The sequence below is a fragment of the Oratosquilla oratoria genome, chromosome 4 (genome assembly GCF_046742065.1).
Source record: "Oratosquilla oratoria isolate Oo_2021 chromosome 4, ASM4674206v1, whole genome shotgun sequence".
NCBI classification, from domain to species: domain Eukaryota; kingdom Metazoa; phylum Arthropoda; class Malacostraca; order Stomatopoda; family Squillidae; genus Oratosquilla; species Oratosquilla oratoria.
In genome coordinates, this window is record NC_134780.1 from 5,854,470 (window position 1) to 5,877,696 (window position 23,227).

The window sequence follows — 23,227 nt, forward strand, 5'->3', positions numbered from 1 at the left end:
TGAAGAGACAATACCTGCTAGCTCCATAATGATAGTAGTCGTCTTGTGGCTAGTAGTAAAATCAATCAATATATTGCTTTGGGACTCTCAACTTCTAGTGAATCGTCCACAGCCCACAATTCGGCTTAAAATCGTTCAGTAAGAATTTATATTACTTACATACATATACCAAGGCTTTTTCCCCCTTACAAGGGAGGTAGCCAAAAAGGGAAAGGCATAAAATAATTTCCACCCATTCCATCCCTGAATACACTCCACATAATTTATATTACTGCCTGGAAAGAGACAGTGTAGAACAAACCATGTCGTCCATATGGTGACTGCATCTGTAGCAACCATTGTTCACTATTCTGATTTTGTGTTGGTACTACTTTATTGTAGGTGATGACCTAAACGTAGTCATAACTGTGCAATTCTACATTTATCTTGGGGATAACTTTTTTGCAGGGATTGGCAACCTATAATGGAGCGTTTCATTTGTGATTTGTGTGACTGATGATAATCACAAAGGAGGTTACATTCCTAAGACTTTGGGAGGTGGAGGAGAAAAAAAAAAAAAAAAAAAAAAAAAAAAAAAAAAAAAAAAAAAAACCACTAAGGTATTTATACTACGATACATATAGTCACAAACATAATTAATCTATGGTTATCTAGGGTAGTGAATGAAACAATAATAAAACATAAAGTATTGGCACATCAATATTTCTAGGCCTCAGAATGGCAAAAATATTATAATTTTTTGAATGAGGGGGGATTCCTGAATTGATCTATCATACATTCTGATTACACAGATGAAAACCTGACAAACAGTGCCTTAGGTCTCCTGCAAGACTGACTTAAACCATCCAATTGTTTGGGCACTATGGTGTAGATGCAAAGTAAATATAGCTTTTATGAGTTGTTTGTACACAATGGTAAAGGCACCTTTCTGATGTTCAATTTCAGACACACTTACCCATCACATTAAATCACCCAAGCATTGGACAAAGGGCACAACAAGAAACCACACCACAAGCAACATGCTATTCATGGTCTCAGACGATTAGTCTAATGAAGACTGGTCCAATGCCAATTGGTCTAATGGACTAATTAATCTGAAGACAACTAGTCTAAAACTAATTTGTCTAATAGACCAATTGGTCTAAAGATAACCAGACTTACATTAGGTTAGACACCTAGTCTAAAACTCATTAGTCTAATAGACCAATTGGCCTGAAGATAGATTAGGTTGGGTTAGACATCTAGTCTAAAACTGACTTGTCTAATAGACCAATTGATCTAAAGATAACCAGTCTAAGGTTAGGTTAAGTCAGTTCCAGACCATTCAGTATTAGACCAGTCTTCCTATTAAGACTAATTGTACCTATTAGATGAGGTGCTATTAGACCAAATCATATTGGACCAATTGTACCTAATCCACTACTCAAACATCTACAACCTCCCCTTGTAGTCCACAACACATTTTATCCAAAAGTATATAAACACACCAATCATAATATGAATATATCTAATAAGATCACCAAATCCAATATTTTCTCAAGCCCTACTAGGCATTAATCATGAAGAGAAATCACTTCCAAGACATCAATCAGGTCATCACCCAGTACCGAAACATTACTAACCCATAGCTGGTTTTAATACCAGACACCAAGTTCCTCAGATTCAATTGCCATAAAGAAGACATAGAACATATTATCTTACACTGTCCAACACTCACTCCAAAGAACTCCACAGAATCTCTTGGGTCTACAGGTCTTCAGCGAGAGAGTCTGGGGCAAATGATTGATGATTGAAGGCTGCTTGCTAAGAAACAATGATAAAGAATTCATACATACATATAACAAGGTATCCACCTTACAAGGGAGGTAGCCAAAGTGAAAAGGCATAATTCCACTTCCATTCACCACCCCTCCCTACCATCTTGGCTCCTGGATGACAAGTCATCCCTGCATCTCGCCTATCACCCTAGGTCAGAAGCAATGTAGCAAGACACAGCACATCCACAGCAAGGCCACTTCATTTAATCGGTGACCTCCCTAAGTGGATGCTTGTGTAAACATGACTGCCAGATGATTTATAACTCAACAGGATCAAGGCAAATGAAACAAACATACATACCTACTTTCCACACTGTATTTACATATTGAACTACAAATGTACACCAATGTAGTTTCCAAATTCAATAAAATCTATTTGTACAAAAAAAAAAAAAAAATCTTCAAGTAACTTTTATTCACTGATGACTGAAGTTTTGTAACCTATATATAAATATATATACAAACTTATGCTGCTGCCTCTGCTCTTTCCTTTGCAGGTTCTGTGGTTGCTTCTTCAGTTGATTCTGGTTCTTCATCAAGTTCTGGTTCTTCAAATTTGTAAGTGTTACGTATAGGCTGTCGGGGAGGCATCCAATCAGGTATAATTTTATCATGTATCCTCCAAACACCATATGTATTTGCAAGGTGTTTTTCAAATACTACATATTCCAATACATCACGTGCAACAACTTCTGATCCGTGTATTAGACGTCCAAATCGATCATAGACAGCAAGCAACTATTTGGAAAAAATAAATAAATAAATAAAATAAAATAATAAACAAAACAAATCTGGTACATCATACAAACAGTAATTCATAAATTTACTTATGTAAACATCATATCCTACAAATGGCCATAAATGAAAAGTACATTAGTAAAACCGGTGTCAGAACATAAAAACATTAAAGCCTTCCTTATGCAATAAAACACACAAAAAAATCTATCAATTCTCTCTTACCTGCTGTGTATGGAACCGCACAGTTATCTGGGCAAACACATTCTCTTTGGTTACAACATGTGTGGAGCGAGCATGCATTAATCGTGGAGGCTCTAACGACTTTAGAAATTGCCAGTGGATTGTCTTCCTGTATGCCTGATGTGTAACCAAGGGATAAGCACGCTCAGTTACAAGTTCATGCAGACGTGCCTTGTCAAACCTGCCGAAGTAAAGTTTATGCTGCATTAGGATTCCCTTACCACATTCTCATACATACTGTAGTCACCATGCTTTGCAGTAACAGTGTACATTTTGAAATAATAACAATAATACATATATACATATGTAGCTGTAATCACCACATAGAGGACACAGAACACCTTATTCTACAATGCCCTAATACTAACAATCTCTACACAACAACACAATATATATATATTCTCTAATAAACTTATGGTTCTGCCCAGAGGCTGTTGCTGTTTCCTTAAAGGCTGCAGGTCTTCTACAAGAGACCAGAGGCACCTCATCTTTTGGTGCAACCTTATCATTCCCCTCTCCCATTGCAGCCATTTTTCTGGTATCTCCCACTGCCACAATTAAAGCCTCCCTTTCTCCTTTACATTCAACAATTCTTTGAAACGTCTTACTCATCTTCCACCCAATGCATCTTTTCCATGAACATCTGTCTGTCTGCACTCTTTACCCTTTCCTTTCTACCTTCCCCTCATTCTTTTCCTTTTTGCCTAACCTCTACTCATTTCAATTTCTTCCACATATATATATATATATATATTTTTAATCTTTTAAAAAATTCTACATCAAATATCTACCCTCGCATCCTCCCTCCTATTGCCCTTCCTCACCTTGTGATTTGCTTCCACCCTCCTTATTCCATATCTCACATATGCTTCCTCAATCTATTTGCATACATACATACATATACCAAAGGATTTTTCCCCCTTACAAGGGAGGTCGCCAAAAAGAAAAAGGCATAAAAACTATTCCCACCCACTCCGTCCCTAATACACTCTATTCCCCTCTACCCTCCCTCTTATCTTTGCACCTCCTGGATGACAGGTCATCCCTGCACCTTGTCCAGTGCCCTGGGTCAGAGGCAGTGTCGCAAGACACAGCACATCCACAGCAAGGCCACTTCATTAAATCAGCGACCCCCCCCTCCATCCCCTCATGCAGAAAAGGAGAAGACAGGGAGAAATCCCTTTGGGCTGTGTCAATTTTTTCTCGCACATACTACCTCACCCCCATCCCCCCACCCATTACACCTCATGCATTACAACATCATCCATATACAACCATTCTCCATTCACCCCTGTCTTTTGTCCTCTCCTGTCCTTCCTCAACTGACATTCCCCTCTTCCCCAAAGCTCCTTTCACCCCATCCATCCATCTCATCCTAGGTCGCCACCTCATGTTCACTCCCTCCACATCTGCCTTCCATACATCTTTTTACTAATCTTTCTTCACTCGTTCTTTCCATGTGTCCAAACCATCTCATTTTCAAAACCTAGTGACCCTCTCTCCTCCATCAGGTGGTGCAACCCTGAGGAGCTAACATTTAGTCTCTGGACCCCATGATCTTTCTTTCAATTTTATTTGTATTTCTTACACCTTTTCAAAGATGGAAAGCTGATAAGCAAAGACTACCCTCTTCCTACTACTTTTAGTAGATAGACAGAGAAAAAAAAAAAAACACCTCGCACTAATAAAACACAAGCAACAATAAAAAGTTTCTTCCCATCTATGGGAGGGCCCAAGGACTAGTACCAGCCACAGTGGGGTTGTAGGTTTTCCATTCTGTAACACTTGACACAACAAATATTATCATTACACTGAAATCATCCCTGGCCCTATACATGTCCAACAAGCAATCAATCCATTGCTCATGACTGCATAACTTTCACAAACCCATAAATCACATGGATACATATATCCTATGCAACACATGCAATTCATGAATCCATCTCACATGCACCACTCACAAATGTAAACCAGTGTATTATGAATTGAATTTGCAGACAACACATTTTCTATCTACCAAGAGCTTTTTCCCCCTTATAAGGGAGGTAGCCAAGTCAAAGGCATGTACCTACTCCCACCCATTCCACTCCCCTCCACCACCTGTTCCTCCCTCTCACCTTAGCTCTTCATGGATGAAGGTTCATCCTTGTATCCCACCCACTGCCCTGGGTCAGAAGCAATGTAGCAAGACACAGTACATCCACAGCAAGGCTGCTTCACTTAATCAGCAACTCCACATATTCATACTTTTCCAAAAACTCTCCAACACATAACATACTTTAAACTTATTGTAAATGAACATCAACAGCATTACAAACAAACACAGGGCTGCAACAATTCATACATAAGACACAACATAACAGCACATATGCAGAAAATCAAATGGACACAATACAGAATGGAATACTCTGCAAGATCTTTGGAACTGTATATGACAAAGAAGAACAACATTAGAGAAGGCATAATGTCAAAGTATGACAGTGGTCAGGCCAAAGTACGATACAAGATGGAGTAAACTCAAGGTGACTATAGTGGGTGGGACCTTGTGCCAGATTGGTGGAGGACAGACTCTTTCTTAGAAAACAATGAATGTAAGAGTTATTGGAGTTGGACCACTTGGCAGACTCTGTCATAGATAAATGAACAATATTAGGAAGGATGTTCAAGAACTAGAACTTTAGCAAGATAAAGTGGCAAGAAGCTGCACAAGGCTGTGGAGAGGCTTAGTTAAGGTGGTGATGGGACACTAGGCTGGAGAGCCACCAAAGTATGTATGTATGTATTATACTATCTGGTGGTATTGCAGTGTTGAGTGTAATGGCCCAATGGAAGAAAGAATAAAAGTGGCATCCACCATGGAAGGGGTCCATGCATTCAAAACATGGAATACTCATCTCAGAATTTTACTTTGGTTAATTCCATATTCTGACCCCGTCACCCATGAGGAGCTAAAATGAGAAGGAAGAAAGGGTAGTAGAATGGGTGGGAGTAGGTACTTGAACATTTTTAGAAGCTCTGCGATGGGATACAAACCCTGACCTGTGCGTCCATAATCACGAGGTCAAGATGCTAGCAACTGTGCTATGTGTGATGGTTCAAAAGGGCTATACAAGTCCCCGACCATGCTTCACATAACATCAGAAGATCTATTCTCATTTTCATCCAAGCACATGAAGCACTTGCTCATCTAAAAATGTTCAATCTGTCTTTAACATACAGTAGGTACTTGCCTTTTGACTTGGCTATCTCCCTTGTACATACATATACAAATGGCTTTTTCCCACTTACAAGGGAGGTAGCCAAATTCAATGGCATAAATCCACTCTCACCCATTTCATCCCCACACACTCCACTCCCATTCACCACCCCTCCCTTCCTCTTTTTTTTTTGGCTCCTCCTGAATGACAGGTCATCCCTGCATCTCACCCACTGCCTCGAGTCAGAAGCAATGTAGTGAGACACAGCACATCCACAGCATGGCCGCTTCATTTAATTGGCAACGCCCTACCTCTCCGTCCCCTCATGAAGAAAAAGAGAAGGGGAAAAAGCCCTCGGTACATAGATAGATAATCCCATATGATCTCACTCTGATGAGAGGGTGTTATCATACTACATACATACATATACCAAAGGCTTTTTCCCCCCACATGGGGGGTAGCTAAAAAGAAAAAGGCATAGAAACAAATTATTTCACACCTATGACATAGTCATCCTGGAGGAGCCAAGATAAGAGGGAGAGAGAGAGAGAGAGGGGAGGGGGTGGATGGGAGTGGAGTATGTGGGGATGGAATGGGTGGGAGTGGATTTTATGCCTTTGTTTTTTGGCTACTTCCCTTGTAAGGAAAAAAAAAAGCCTTTGATATATGTATGTATGACATAGTAAGATACTTAGGATTCTGTTCTATTTAATAGCTTAGCATTTTATCCCATGGGGGGGGGGGGGGGGTCCTGTAACAGTGGTGGTTGGAACAATCTGTCTAATATATCTTGTTTCCAAAAAACAACTTCCAAGAAACAATGTACAGAATCAATAAAACTGCTTACTTTGCAAGTGCTTCATGTGCCTGGATGTAGATATCTTGAGCTTCTTCAACAAATTCCTTGGGATCGAAATCTTCATCAAACTGTCTAATTTTCCTGATGGCCATCATTGACTTACCCTTTTTGCCTAGAAACTCAAATTTTTGCATTGCTCCCTGTAAAATTGGTTAAATTAAAGATTTACACAATTTTCTTACTAATGATATAATAAATTAAAGCAAATAATCAAAATTATTTCTTCTGACAAATACATACATACATATACCAAGGCTTTTTCCCCCTTACAAGGGAGGTAGCCAAAAAGGAAAAGGCATAAAATCATTCCCACCCATTCCATCCCTGAATACACTCCACACCCCTCCACCCTCCCTCTTATCTTGATATCACTGTCAAGATGTACATTGTAGTACGTTTGTGACAAGAAACGGCTGTGTTAGCAATGAGTGAAACTAAATTGAAAAGGCTAAGTAAATTTGAGTTTGGGAGTGTAGGTGGTATGTTGCTGTAAATAGATTATTTTTTCATTACATCAATGATACCAATGTATCTATCTTTCAGTACAACATTGTGCCCAATAAATGAAGTCAAAGATGGCAAAGGAAATATTCTAGGAAGCCAGCAGAAAGATGCAATACTAGAAGTTGAAAGTCATCATTCTTTTGTGGGTAGGAGATTAGTCTGTAATTCTAAAAGAATACTATATGACTCTGGTCAACATGGGTTTTACTGTAAGTCCATAAACTCCTGACTGCATGAAAAACTAGTCATTATTTCACATGAGGAGAGGAGAAGAGAGAGGAAAAAAGAGCCACTTTGCTGCTGAGTGATGAGAAGTGTGGTTAAATGAAAAGAGGACACCTTGGGAGGTATAGTTTGTATATATGGTTCTGGTAGTAAGAAAAACAAAGGAAAGAATAATTTTGGAATGCTTTAAATGGATATGTGGACAGTTTTGGAATGGATGTGATACAGTAGTGTTAGGAAATCTGAACAACACGAGGATATGATCCAGTGAAAGATTAAGGAATGAATGAAAATAGGAAGTGATGGAGATGTTTACTGAAAGATAACTGATGATAAAACATTCATCTTCACCTTCCTTTTAGTGTTCTTTTCCAATATCTAATGGATTAGATATTTGATTAAATATTCCCATTTTCTTTTACCCAATGCAACTTTCTTAAAGTGAGGGTGATGGGAAGGGGACTGGAGATAATTAGAGAGAGGGGAGGGAAGTGGGAGGTGAGCCAGTTGTTGTTTGCTGATGACACTGTGGTTGTGGCTGGGTCAGAGGAAGGTCTATCACAGTGATGGAGTTTGGGAAGGTATGTGATAGGAGGAAGTTGAAGGTTAATGTGGGTAAAACTAAGGTGATGCAAGTCTTAAAAGGGAGAGGCTACAGGAAGTGGATAGCTTTAAGTAGTTAGGGTCACAGGGAATGGAGTAGAGGTGGAGGTAATCTGCAGAGCGAGGGGAGAAAGTAAATGTCTTGAGGGAATGAGAAATACTGGTAGGTATCTGTAAAAGGGTGCAACAAGATTATATGAAGGGGTAATTGTGCCTACAACACTATAGAATTTAAGGGAGGCTTAATTTTTTTTTTAAATGGGTTTGAGACGAAATTTTTGAGAAGTATGGCAGGGGTTATTTGTATGGAGTGTGAGAAATGAGATGGTGAGGGGTGAGGAGAGCTGGAATGGAAAGGGAGCTGACTGATAGGGGTGATGAAAGAATACTGGGATGGTTTGGGCAAATGGAAAGAATGAGTGAAGAAAGGCAAGCAAAACATGTGTGGAAAGTAGAAGTAGATGGAAAGAACTTGAGGTAAAGACTGAGAAGGAAATGGATGGATGGGGGAAAGGGGCTTGGAGCAAATGGGAGTATGTCAATTGAGCATGGAAAGGAGAAGGCAAGAGATAGGTGTGAGGGGAGAAGTGTTGTGAATGGATGATAAATTGAGGGGTTCTGTGCCAGATATGCCGTGTTATGAGTTATCACTGTCCAAATTTTGACCAAATGAGGTGCTCAATGAAAATGTATTTTTGAGGTGCTGGCGTCTTCGCCAGTCTGGCACAGAGTGCCTCAAGCGACATGGCCTGAAGGGATTTATCCTTGTCTTCTCTCTCTCTTTTTTTTAACCCCTTCCATACGGTGCCGCACACGTAGGCGTCATGGACTTAGATCTCGGTGGCAGCAACCAATGCCAGCCGTACGACGTGTCGTAATAATACTCGCATCATAAAATATAGTCACCGCTTATATCGATCGTTCTCTCTTCACCCGTGAATTTTGATAACCATAGAAAATGCGATTACAAAAGAATTAGAAAGAATGTCATTATGGAGGGGCGACTACAATAAATATAATCAAGACGCCGATATGGCAGCCTCGCGAATACACCCGCTCCCCATGACGCCTACGTGTGCGGCACCGTATGGAAGGGGTTAATAAGAGGGGAAAAGAAGGGAGGGTCATGTAAATACAGTGATGGGGGCAAACCAGTTTAGGGCCTTGTTGTAGATGTGCTGTGTCTTTCTGCATTACTTCTCACGCAGGCAGTGGATGGGGATGATCCGTCATCCACAAGGAGTTAAGATAGAAGGGAAACAGATGGGTGGGGGTGGGTGTATGGCTTGGGTGGCTACCTCCTTTATAAAGGGGAAGAATCCTTTTGGTATACAGACTGATCTTCCTCAGTAGCATTCAACATCTACAGATCCTCCTCAATCTTGTCTTTTCCTAGTTTTCTTTGGTTGTCTTTGACTTCAGTATCTATAAACTTGTAAGTGACTCCCCTCCCTCTCTCTAGTACTCAACAAGATGTATTTGGAACACTTTAGCTGGTGGGACAGTAGTCATGAGGATAAATGGATTATGTAGTGGTGTTCATGAGGTTGAATGAAAGAGTTCTGGACAAGAAAGTGTTGGGCGAAGTCAAGGATTGTCTAATTATCATCTAGTGGGAGATTGACAAAGGCATAAAGGCCTTTGTTTTTTGGCTATCTCCCTTGTAAGGGGGAAAAAGCCTTTGGATGTACCATAGCCACCATAGGTTTGGATGCGATAATGCTGACATCAATACTTATGCCACAAATTGGAAGTCCCTCGCCCTCAATATACCGAGCAAGCAAGATATTTTTTGCATACCTGGGAGTGAGACCAAGGTTGGCTGCCACCAGGGCATGCAGTGTTTCCAGGCTCAGTTTTGTTTGAGGATTGATAGGGGGAGGATTACATTTCTGGAGCTCTGCGCTTTGCCTTCAATTTTACATAAATTCTCACTGGTTTGGTGTCTGTGTTGCCAGATATGGGTAGTGGACGTGAAATTGAATGTGACAAGATTACTGTTATAGCGGTCCTGTTTAAGGCAGGGCATTCTGTGAAGGAAATCTATGCAAATACAGGAGTTACAGTGTGTTCAGTGCATCGCTGGCTGTTACATTTCAAGGATGGCGGAGTGAGCAGCGTTGGACTATGCGATGAGACACACCACCTAATAACCTAGGGTTTTCCTACATGGTGTGAATTTCCTGGGTCTGCCACATTGCTGACGTTGGGTAGGTAGTGACCCCCCTCCCCACTATCCTTGAAACGTAACAATCAGTGTTGCACTGAACGCATTGTAACTCCTGCATTTTCAGAGATTTCCTTCACAGAATGCCGCCTTAAAAAGCGTCACTATAGCACCAATCCTGTCATGTTTGATTTCACATCCACTACCCATAGCTGGCAACACAGACACCAAACAAACCACTGAGAACTTATGTAAAGTCGAAGGAAAAGCACGGAGCTCCAGAATTGTAATCCCCCCCTGTCAAATCTCAACACTAAGCCTGGTAACACTGCATGCCCTGGTGGCAGCCAATCTTGGTCTTGCTACCAGGCATATAGAAAAATATCTGGCTTGCTCAGGATATTGAGGGTGAGGGACTTCCAATTTGTGGCATAAGTATTGACGTCAACATTATCATGTCCAAACTTATGGTGGCTATTGTATGTATGTATGGGGGATTGACAGTGGCTGTAAATAAATATATACATACATACACACAAAAATGGCTTTTCCCCTTTATAAGGGGGATAGCTCAGTCAAAACATACATCCAACTTACATCCATGCAACTCATATTCATCAACCCTCCCATCTTAGGACCTTACAGATGAACTAGCATTCCCATTTCCCATCACATTTCTTGGGCTAAAAGCAATGCAGTAAAACATAATAAGGCCTAAATGCCAGAGCTAATTTACCCTGACTTCTTCATTGTATTGCAAACCCATATCCCCCTCATCCACTTGAAAAATTAGGGAGCAGACAAAAACATCCCTTAGAGCTAAACATTTTCTTCTCCACTTATTCTATATTTTGCATTCTTTCTTCCTTGCTCAAAAGACATTCGTCTTGTCTTCAATGCCCACTACACCCTGTCTATCCACCTCATTCTTGGGCTTCCTCTCATTTTCACTCCACCCACTTTTGCATTCCCTATGATGGCCATCTTGTAAAATGACCACTTGCAGGTACTGGGAATCCCCTATATATATAACTCTAATTTACAAAGATTTGAAGGTACAAAAAGGAATATGTGAGGACAATTTTCTCTATGCCAAGGGAATATGCTTTGATAGTATGTAAAGAAACATGAAAAAATTATTACAATATTATACTGAACCAAATTTACTGCATGAGCAACCAAAGCACCAGTCTCATTTCAATATACAAGTGCTTAAAGGTACATATCCTTTTTGTATATCAGGGATTTCCTGTACTTCTTACTTGTTCGTTCTTTTTGCATATTTCAGTAACATTTAAAGATAATTCACAACTTGAAAATTTATATACAGCTAATACTTACTGCTGCAGTTGTTGCTGATATTTTGCCGTCACCTTCTGGTGGGACATACTGTTCAAATGTTCCTGCAGTGGACGAAATGTTGAGTGGCTTTTCCATCCATGATCTCATGGGCTGGATGCCCTTTTCCTTCATCTGTCAGAAAAAGAAAAACTTTCACTAAAGAGTAACCTATTCTATAATAGCAAGAATACATTTCACTTTAAAATGAATCTTATCTGATCTTATATCTTCCAATAAAATCTAATAACCCGTAAAGATGAAAAAACTATCCATAACTTACTTTGGCTCGCACTTCATCTGGTGTCATTTCATCTACTTTTTCCCTTTCTTGAAAGTCTGGCAAATCCATCTTCATGACCTGTCAGTAGAAAAAGAGGTGTATGAATATTCAATGACCCTTTTACTGCTATACATATTTCATGGAAATAATGATGGGTTCCTATCAAGATAGTCCTACGACCATCTACAACCCAATCAATTCCCTCACTTTCATTTGGAGATGCAGCACCATGAGGGGCTGACATTCGATTCCCTGGACTGGTCTCAAGATCTCCCGTTATCATCTTCACAAATATTTCCTCCACCATAAGATATGAGGAGAGCTGACAATCAGTGAATGCTCCTCTCCTTCTACTACTTTCAGTCTGAGACATAGAAACAGTCCAACACTAATACAACATGGACAGCAGATTTCTTTTCCAAAAGATTTATGGGAAGACCTGAGGGTCAGTCCCAACTGCTGTGGGTCTGTGGGTTTCCAGTCAGCACAATTTGAAGTAATGACTGACTGACTGACACTTGCTGCTAGGTGGTATCATTTAAGTGAAGGAAACAAATACAATTTAAAATATCTATACAACTTAAGTTTAACAAATGAAACCTATAAGGCACTGGCACTAGGAGACAAGAATACAGACGGATGAAAGTTCAAGTTCTACTATAGTCTGTGCATTCCAAGAAGTCTGATTAGGGTGTGGGATATATTATGCCAAATCAAGCTTAGTACAGAGATTTCTCGATTTATGCAAGGAATATGTTCCAGAAGGGATCGTGTAATGTAAAAATCGCATAAAGTGAACAGTTAAGTTTTACTATTGCTTACTTGATTTTTTACATTGTGTTATTCTAAATAATCTGTGTAATATGAAAAAATGACTGTTTTTTTTTTTTACCTCATGTTATTCCAAAATCGCCTATTCTAAACACACATAAATCGAGAAATCCCTGTACATGGTTCTCTCTTCCTATTTCCCATCTATGTGTTATTCAATCTTTTTTTTTATATATATTCTGTATGTAGTAATGGAAACTTGCTGGCTGAGCAGGTTAGGGCATTGTTGCTTGTGGCAAAATTGAGGGGATGGCAGTTCGAACCCTGCCACTGGTGAAGTTGAACCAAGGCATGGTTCATTAAATTCCATGCTGCAATGTCCTCTGTGAGGGGCACTGTCCAAGCCTTCAGAGAGTGGGGAGCTTGTGACGTTAAACCACATCATCATCATCACATAGTAAAGGAAATTGTACAGTGCACTGAGTATCACTTTTATGGATTACAGTGAGTCCTTGTTATACGGTACATATGCGTTTCTGAAAACCTTACCGCAAATTTAAATTACTGTACACCGAACCCAAGTTTTGCCTTATGGCAGACGCATCTTCTCCCTGCTATTTCTTCAAAATATCTAATTTTACCTACAAAACCCGAGTGGATACTGTATCTGTGAATTTACCAGATAAAGAATTACCATATAAGAGAGACTCACTGTAATCCTAAAAAGTGGTACTCATTGTACTATACAATTTCCTCTACTATGTACAGAAAAGAAAAAAAGAAAAGAAAAAAATCAAATAGCACATACATGGGACATAAGAGAGAGAAAAGCATGTACTGAAGTTAACTTGGCTCAATGAGTTGTAGTAAATCAACGATGTATGCCACACCCTGAATGGACTCATATATATATATATATATATATATACACACACACACACACAAACCACATCCAATCTCCTCTTACTTCTCAAATAAGTGCCACTCCTTATGGGCATGACTTTAAATCCATGCACCAATAATTTTTCTCCTCCACCTTTTCCTCCAATCTGGAAGGTTGTTACATTGTCACAAGCAATACCATTTACCTCAGCATTTGTCAAACGGAAATAGCTTTGCGTTTACACATTTGTTACATTAGCATATTTCATCGCCACTCCAACCATTGTTTATAAAGTCAAATCCAAGCTAATGCGAGTCTGACTCAGCTATTCCCTGTCACCTGTTGTTTTCATAACAACTGATCTTGGATTAGCATTCGTCTCCATCTACCTAATTGTCTACCTCCATCTGCCAGCCTCTTACAGGGCTCGGCAGCTGCCGTTGGTCGTCCCGACCAATTTCTTATTTCCCTCTTACAGGGCTTGCTAATATATACTTGGAATTCAACCTAATAAGCTAATCTACCATTGCGTAAAATTGTATAAATTATATATTAAAGAAATAAGCAACCCTCTAAAATGCAAAATTCATGCAAATAATGGTGAATGTTAGAATAATACATAATAGATATGAAAATAATACATGACAATCAACATGCGTGTCTAAATAATAAATCAAGCAGATACATGGTTAATGGGGTTTAACAGAGTCAATCTTCAGAATACCACAATTGAAATCAGTGCAGACAATAACATTGAAGAAAAGATAACACCACGAATGACTATATAATTGGTAGAATAATCATTTGAGGGAGATCTTGAAAATGATCTTTTCTTAAATCTCAATTGGGGGGAGTTTTCAGGCAATGTGAAGTTGTATGTTGAAATAGATGAATCTTCAGTTAAATGCATGGTATTAAGGGTATTAGAAATAGTGGGTAAGTGCCTCCATGTAATTCACAGGTATCAACAACTGAGATAAGACCTTCAACCAATTCCAATTTAGGACTCAACCTGGGACAATTGATTGATATCTTTGTCTTATTAGGAAAAAATAAATACTGAGATCCTTGTATGTTACAATGAGGAATCTTGTCTACCAAAATTTTCTTGTAATGACAATTATTCATCACAGACACATTCCTAACCAGAGAAGCTTCACATGAAATTTTCAAAGCTTCACGAAACACAAAAAGAGAAGAATGACAAAGATAAAGATTCTTATTAACTCTTTTACAATCATTTAATTTATCATTAGAGATCATGCTTTCTTTTAGATTGTCTACAGAAAGGATGTAATTGATTGGATCTAAAACTGGAATATCTACTTCATATAATGAACCATTTACCTTCAATGGGAAGGGTATCAATTTGAATAAGTTAAATCTTATGCTTGATGAAAAAGAAATCTCAATTATCACTGAGGTTACATTTAAATATGAGTTCAACAAAGGGTAATATAATGCCACATTAGCTTCCTCAAAGAAAGGTTCAAAGTTCCAATCCTTCTTTGCTGAATTAATTATTTTTATAAGTTGAGGTATTGGAAGGAGAGAGGATGTTACTTGATCTGAATTTGCCTATGAAAAAGAACAGCTTTCCTCACAGAGTAATAGACATTTGGAACAAGTTAGATGAGAAAGTGGTGTGTACAAAAACAATACATGAATTTAAAAATAGTTTAGATATAATGATATATGAAGATGGGACACCATGAGCATAGCTCCCCTTCCCGTAAAATACAACTAGGTAAATACACAAAAAGTAGAAATAGAATATCGAGAGATTATAAAATTGATGAAGAAGTAAAAAAAGTAAACTCTGAAAAAGACCTTGGAGTGATGATCAGCAAAGATGCGACACCGGATAAGCATATTAAGAAAACAGTTGGAGAAACCTATAATTTATTGAGGTCAATAAAAGTGGCACTTGCCTATTTGGACGAGGAAATGGAAAAAAAAAAAAAAAAAAAAAAAAAAAAAAAAAAAAAAAAAAAAAAAAAAAAAAAAAAAAAAAAAATAAAAAAAAAAAAAAAAAAAAATTAACTGCACTAATAGGATCAAAACTCGAGTATGCAGCAACACTATGGACACCCAGTACCAAAAAGAATATAAAGAGCAACAACAAAACTGGCACCAAGTCTTTCCAAAATGACATATGAACAAAGAATGTCCAAATTAGAATTAACAACTTTGGAACAAAGAAATGGAAAGAGGAGACTTACTATCTATAGAATTATGAAGGGAATGGAAATCTTAGATAAGAATGACTTATTGAAATGGGATGATGGAAAAACAAGAGGACACAAAAATAAAGAAAAAAAGATAATTACAGAAGAGATCTGGAAAGAAAAAGAAGAAAAAAAAAAAAAAAAAAAAAAAAAAAAAATTAGACAAAGAAACAGTGTGTGCTAACACACTTCAAGATTAAAAAAAAAAAAAAAAAAAAAAAGCTTCCCACATAGTGATAGATACCTGGAACAAATTGGACAAAAAAAAAAAAGTGTGTGCAAACCCTATTCAAGATTTTAAGAAAAAACTTGATGCTGAAAGATACAAAGACGGGTCACAACGAGCATAGCTCCCTTCCCGTATAATACAACTAGGTAAAAAGGACAGTTATAGAAGACATGAAAAAAAAAAGCTTTCCCCAGAGTGGTGGATGTATGGAATATACTTGATGAAGCAATAGTGTGTACAAAAACAATATAAGAATTTAAGAGCAAATTAGATATGGCAAGATACTGAGACGGGACACCATGAGCATGTGCTCCCCTTCCCATAAGATACAACTAGGTAAATACACACATGGTCACTATTCATTACTGGATGTTTAATACTTACCTTAAGCTGCCTATCCATTTTGAACTTGGGGTTATAGTGTTTCTTTCTGGGATTCCGAAATGGTTTGATTGGTACTGGATATTCTTTTGGTTGTTTATATACACTTCGCACTGGCATTATCATCGGTACAGCAGTTGTGACTGTCTGAAAAATGTGTAGACATGTAATGACTAAAAAAAACAAACATATATATATATATATATATATATATACACACACACGTTTGTGTCAAAGAACTGCATTTCAAATGAGTGATAGCAACGCGTTAATTGAAAGAGATGTGACCCCAATCTACTGTCCAGAGCAATTCAACTACCTTTACCTTCACCCAAAGATCTATGTGCAATATCTGAGGAATGAGCACCCTGTCTCTGGAACAAGCCCAATGTTCACTCACACTTTCGGAACACAGTCTCCTTCCATCCTATACTTTTTTTTTTATCTATTTATTTTATTTTTATTTTTATTTATCCATTTTTTAATTGCAAAAGGACCTCACTTGTAATTGCATTCCTTCTGCAAACCATAGAGACTGAAATAAACCCAGGGTTTTACATATGTCTTAATTGTACAAGACCTTTCACATATAAATATATGTCTTACTTGTACAAGACCTTTCACATATACATAGACCTTTCCACTGCCACATCTGCCATTCTTGGGAGAACCTAAAATGCACCACACTTACCAACACAAAACAGTACACAGCAAACTAGATCTGCTGCCTGTACACAACTAAACCCTCAATCAAAACAAACCCTAACACAGGACAACCACATTTTGAATGTACTACATGTAAACCGGGGTTGGGCAATTCGGTTGCCTGCATGCCTGGAACACCCAGAGATTGCCTGTGGGCAACCAGGAGTTGCTCTAAAGGACCCCACTGGGCGACTACTGTAAAACTGGAATTGATATATATATATATATATATATATATATGTCTAAACAGAAATGTAGTAGCAAATTTTTAAATAACACAAGAAACCCACCATCGGAGAAAATAAACTTCGAATAAAAGATTCTATATTTTGGCTACCAACTATAGACGGTTACAGTTGGTAGCCGAAATATAGAATCTTCTTTTATTCAAAGTTTATTTTCTCCAACTGTGGGGTTCTTGTGTTATATACATATATAAAACATGGTCATGTTGAAGTTAATACAGCCATGAGAAAAAATCTTAGCCACTTTTTTTAACCTCTCAGGTGGATTTCATCTGCAGGCAACCATGAATTGCTCCAAAGGTTCCCCCTGGGAAACTACTGTAAAACTGGAATTGTCCACCTCTGATAAATTCAAATGGAATCACAAACAAGCATAACAGAGCTGCTAGCATTCCATACACATAAAACTAATACAAGAAAACAACTTTCACCACACACCACAAGCCTTACAGACTACACAAAAATCAGGGAAGACAAAACCCAACACAAAGATGTACCATTCTCCATTACAATATAAACTTAACAATCACTCACATAAACAAAAATAGAGATAATCACTATCCAAACACAACTAAAAACATCATCATACTTCACAAGTATTAGTATATAAATAATGCATAATTGAGTTAGCTAACAGTCAGAATGACACTATAACATATTTCTAATGTTTACACACTGGCCGTATCTAGCAAAACCAATCCAACTTATTAGCTGGGTTGTTTTGCACTCTGCACTTTCTCCCTATGCAAGCCTCGCACTCTCCAAACTAACCAAACCTTCGAATCTCCTTATGTAACCTAAATAAAAATCAGCGATAAGTTATCTTTTGTATGGTAGGTTCCATGCAGCCTCTCAGAGCAACAAATACCAGGTTTGGTGTTTTCTTTGCCATATTTGTTGGTGGTCGTCATTGTAGAACATACCAAGTATTAAATTTAAATATGACAGTTTGTGCTACTGTCTATGTTGTTTCAGTATTGAACAAAATATGATTACATATTTTGCAGCTTTAGTATAAAGTTTGTATACTGGGTAGATGGATTGCAGATACTATAGTAAGTACTTAAAACTTAATTTTATTGAATACATATTACTACTTAAAACTTAATTTTATTGAATGCATATTACTAAGTTTAAAAATTTTGAGGCATAGAATAAAAAAAACTAGTCCATGCACCTTTACTTACTGACAAATTGAAATATGGCATTTAAAGGCTTTAAATTTGTTCATTTAACACAGGTCCATTCTATAAACCCACCCACCTAAAGTCAAAACACACCTCATCTTCAAACTAGTTTATCCAGCAAATTATGATGATGCTATTACCACCCACGGTAATAATACTTATTGTTACACAGCAATTTGGGTAAATTTTTAGAAGTGCACACCTACACGGTATAGCAATAGAAAATTAATTATTAATTTTGTAAATTATAATAGATCAATGTAAATGCGATTTTCTTGGCAGAAATCAGTAACAAAAAAGTTGTTAAAACCAATTTATTAATGACTGAAGTTGTGTCATTTGAATAATATGCCATGTTTGTTTTGATAGATGGCGAGGTCGAAGAAATGAAAGGATGATAAATTTGTCTATTCTAACCTAACCTATATTTAGTAATACATACATATACCAATGGCTTTTTCCCCCTTATGAGGGAAGTAGCCAAAAAACAAAGGCATCGGAAACCACTCCCACCCATTTCATCCCCTACATACTCCACTCCCCTCCCTCTTATCTTGACACCTCCTGGATGATGGGTCATCCCTGCATCTTGTTCACTGGCCTGGGTTAGAAGCAGTGTCATAAGACACAGCACATCCACAGCAAGGCCACTTCATTAAGTCTGCAATGCTCCCCCTCTTTGTCCCCTCATGCAGAAAAGAAGATGGGGAGAAGTCCCTTCGGGCTGTGTCAATTTATTTCTCATACATACTCTGCCAGGATACAGTCCAGATGCCATGTTGTTGTCTGTCCAGTCCAGTCACTGTCAATTAGATGATGGCTTTCACGTTGTGGACTGGGTGTTCTCCAACTCCAGGTGACGTTAATAAGCCCTGTTACAAAGACAATAGGCTTTTCTTGGACTTTTAGACAGAACCCAGGGTTCTACCGTCATCTGTTTATTGCCTGTGGTACAATGATAATCAGGCTGTCAGCATCTGTGACGATGAGGACAACTTGGATAGTCTTTAGAATTTGAGGTACCAAATTACAATTTTTTTTTTTCTTTAGTAATTCAGTACCTCAAATTCTAAAGATTATCCAGGTTGTTGTCATTGCCATGGATGCTGATGGCCTGATTATTATTGTACCTCAGGCAATTAACAGAGAATGGCAGAACCCCATGTTCTCTCAAAAAGTCCAAGGAAAGCCTTTTGTCTTTGTAACAGTGCTTACTAATGCCATCTGGAGTTGGAGAACACCCGGTCCACAACGTGAAAGCCATCGTCTAATTGACAGTGACTGGACTGGACAGACGACAACATGGCGTCTAGGCTGTATCCTAGCGGCTTCGCCCATTAGTATATTTGCTTGCAGCAAAGTTTTTCACTATGACAATTGTATATTACATTCATGTATTATAATTTACAAAAGAAATATTTAATTTTTTATGCTATATCACGTAGGTGTGCACAACTAAAATAATACTGCAATTTGTTATGTGTAATTTATATCACTGTCATATGGTGGTACTTTATAAACCCTATTCAATATTTGACAATATCAATTGCAAATTAACCTAACCAAAGACCTTAGAATATTCTGAAAAAATATTGAATTTTATTCTAATTCGCTGCCATATACTTGATGTTTCAAACATGAGATGGTAAATTTAAAGAATTATGCAAGCTTGGTTATTCAACATAAAACTTCCATTGTTCAATAGCTTTTAAACTAACATAACCTAACCACCCCAAAGGAACAAAAAATAGATCTTTCAAATGCAAAAAAGACAAGAAAATGTGTTTGTGTGATACTGGAAAAGAACCGACCATGTGACAATTGCAATGATGAAGTGTGAATAATTTTGGTTTACATTACTATATATCTGGCAGAAACAGAAAGGTACGAGTTTGGGTTGGATACTCGTACATAAGTTTGAAACCATAAATGATTTTGCTCATGGATGGCAAATAATATTCACATATTAATAAGATGAAAACACCGGGATGCTGGGATTAAATGTCAAATACCTATTGCAAACAAGAATTATTTTTAGCCTTAGGCTTATGAATCTAACAACTAAAAGGAATTATAATTTTGTGATCATTCACTATTGTGCAGGAACATTCGTTAAAATTTGTAATATTAACATTCGAACTAACCTTAAGTGATAAATTTTGAAGGTGCTGTGAAAGAATACCGGCCATTCTTGCTCATTTACTGGAACAAAATAACATTAATTAGTCCAACCGCTCCCTCACGATTATACCGGATTCATCGCCTCATGTTTTGTTTACGTTTAGCTGTTATGTCCACGGGCTTATAACAGAACATGGGATTATGGAACTTCGAAACATAAATAAAAAACACTGATAATTCCTCAAATGAAAAAGAGAATATGTATATATATATGTATATGTATATATATATACACACACATATATACATATATATATGTATATATATGTATATATATATATGTATATATATGTATATATATATATGTATATATATGTTTATATATATATATATGTATATATATGTTTATATATATATATGTATATATATGTATATATTATTACAAATTTCCTGGACAGTGGAAGGAGGAGGAGGTGGTTGAGGGAACGTGGGGAAATACGTACCTCAAGGGAGTGAAGAATGGAGGAGGATGATAATCTCAGTGGGGAACCGAAGGCCAGGAAATTCGCATTACCACACGGGACCACGCTTGCTTCCTCACAGCAAGCGTGTATGTACGTAAATCAAAGAGGGGTGTGGGGACAACTCATAAAGAGAACCGTCCTAGGCTAATGAAACCCAGAACTCCTATTGTGAGTTTTAATGAATTGGATAATTAAACACTAAAATTAAGCTACTTGACATTAAATAAGGGTTTTAACAGTTGGGTTCACATACATACATACATCCTATCTATTCCCTGCGCGCGTTCCTAGCTTAAGAAATTGTTATTTAATGTGTACTTATAATTGTCTTGCTTGTGGAGACGTCTTCAATTAGCATGATCTGCTGAGCTTCGATCGGCGCCACTTCGTTTGGTGGGGGCGGGGAGTGGACGGCCTGGGCGCGCTGTGATGGGGGTTGTAAGTCACTTCGTCGGCGTACTTTTCCCGGTCAATCGCACTACACTCAGTTTTTGCTTGAGGGGTTTATACCCAAATAATCGACACTCGATTTATTCAAGAGGATATAAATCCCCAACAGTCACTTGAGGGAGGAAAGGACGCGCTGTGATGGGGGTTGTAAGTCACTTCGTCGGCGTACTTTTCCCGGTCAATCGCACTACACTCAGTTTTTGCTTGAGGGGTTTATACCCAAATAATCGTCACTCGATTTATTCAAGAGGATATAAATCCCCAACAGTCACTTGAGGGAGGAAAGGACGCGCTGTGCTTCCGAGATCGAGCGGTCTGACCTCCTTTTTCGAACTCGATGCTTAGACTGCCTGTGTCCTGCGACAGGTCAGGTCACGATGTCCGCTAGCCGGCTTCCGACGTTGCCAATAGTACTATGTCTCCGTCCCTAGTTGCGAAGGGTACTACGAATAATGTTCATGCGGGAGGGTGACACAGTTCCAAGTGTTCTTTGAGGTAGACACTGTTCACGAGCGGGTTAAACACAGTCCTAATAATTCTAATTGCCTAGCTTAATCAAATATGTGGCAGCGCGCAGGGGCGGGGAGGGGGTGTGTTTGAGTGCTTTGTGTGAGTGCGGACCGTTGAGCATGGCTCCGAGAACACAAATCAAAAGGGGGGGGGGGTGTTTCTAGATATTAGAAGTCTCTCCCTTCGTTAAGGCATTGAATTGGTTGTCAAAAATGACATGACAGATGAAGAGGATAACGAGGAGAAAGGATGCAGCTACTAGAAGTCTTAAGGACTGGAAATTCCCCCGAGTATGGGGAATTAAGGGCTGATACGGAGAGAAAACAGACGAGAAAATGGGAAGGGAGACAACGAGCTGGGTGTCACAATTTAAAAAATTGTGACATATATATATACATGTGTATATATATACATGTGTATATATATATGTATATATATGTATATATATATATATGTACAACACTGAATGGGTCCCAGTGACTAGAGATACATTTTTATCAATCGCAATGCGCTTTAATTCTAAGCCATCAACATCGGACGAACCGTGAAGGCGCATGCAGAAATTGAAACGTGGTACGCCCGAGGATTCAAACTTATGCGGCGAGAACGTTACCAGTGCTGTATTGACTATTAGACCAATACGCCATCAAGAGAGATATAAGTTCAGCGCAACTTTTTTCTTATATATTTGTATGCTAGAGTTACATACACATACACATACACGAAAGTTGGCATCCGGGCAGGATAGCGACTGTCAAAACAGCGACTGTCATAATAGCGACTTCATAAGGGCGACGTAATCAGGTGAGCGACTTTCAAAACGGCGACTGTCTTAACGGCGACCGCGTTATAACAGCGACTGTAATAATAGCGACTTTACTATCAACCGGTCAGAATGGTCGCAGACTTATGTTTCAATTGCTTGTGTTTTCGTGTTTGTATTTGCGTGTTCAGTTGTGTTTACTTTGTGAGATAGGTTCAGAATGAAATATGCTCAAAAGGTCGCAGACTTATGTTTCTAT

The 23,227-nt window shown here is 38.2% G+C and overlaps 1 protein-coding gene across 2 annotated transcripts; it reads right to left on the reverse strand.

Moving 5' to 3' along the window:
- Nucleotides 1-2,113: 2,113 nt before the first annotated feature.
- On the reverse strand, nt 2,114-20,903 carry mRpL45 (mitochondrial ribosomal protein L45). 2 transcript variants are annotated; one of them, XM_076183461.1, is made up of 7 exons: nt 20,745-20,903; nt 16,467-16,610; nt 11,972-12,049; nt 11,692-11,823; nt 6,840-6,991; nt 2,778-2,976; nt 2,114-2,555 (listed from the first exon to the last, which is right to left on the reverse strand). In XM_076183461.1, exons 1-7 carry the CDS (start codon nt 20,787-20,789, stop codon nt 2,283-2,285), a joined length of 1,023 nt encoding a protein of 340 aa, XP_076039576.1. In that variant the 5' UTR covers nt 20,790-20,903; the 3' UTR covers nt 2,114-2,282. The 2 variants fall into 2 exon arrangements, with proteins under 2 accessions (XP_076039576.1, XP_076039577.1); XM_076183462.1 differs by having other exon boundaries at nt 16,467-16,606; nt 20,745-20,884.
- Between the last annotated feature and the right edge of the window lie 2,324 nt (nt 20,904-23,227).

Bases quoted from the DNA above. Each gene is read 5' to 3' on its own strand.
- mRpL45 (XM_076183461.1), bottom strand. From the start codon at position 20,789: ATGGCCGGTATTCTTTCACAGCACCTTCAAAATTTATCACTTAAG. The intron at 16,611-20,744 runs GTTAGTTCGAAT...CACATTTTTCAG, and splicing joins TTCAAAATTTATCACTTAAG to ACAGTCACAACTGCTGTACC. The intron at 6,992-11,691 runs GTAAGTATTAGC...CCAATTTTACAG, and splicing joins TATCAGCAACAACTGCAGCA to GGAGCAATGCAAAAATTTGA.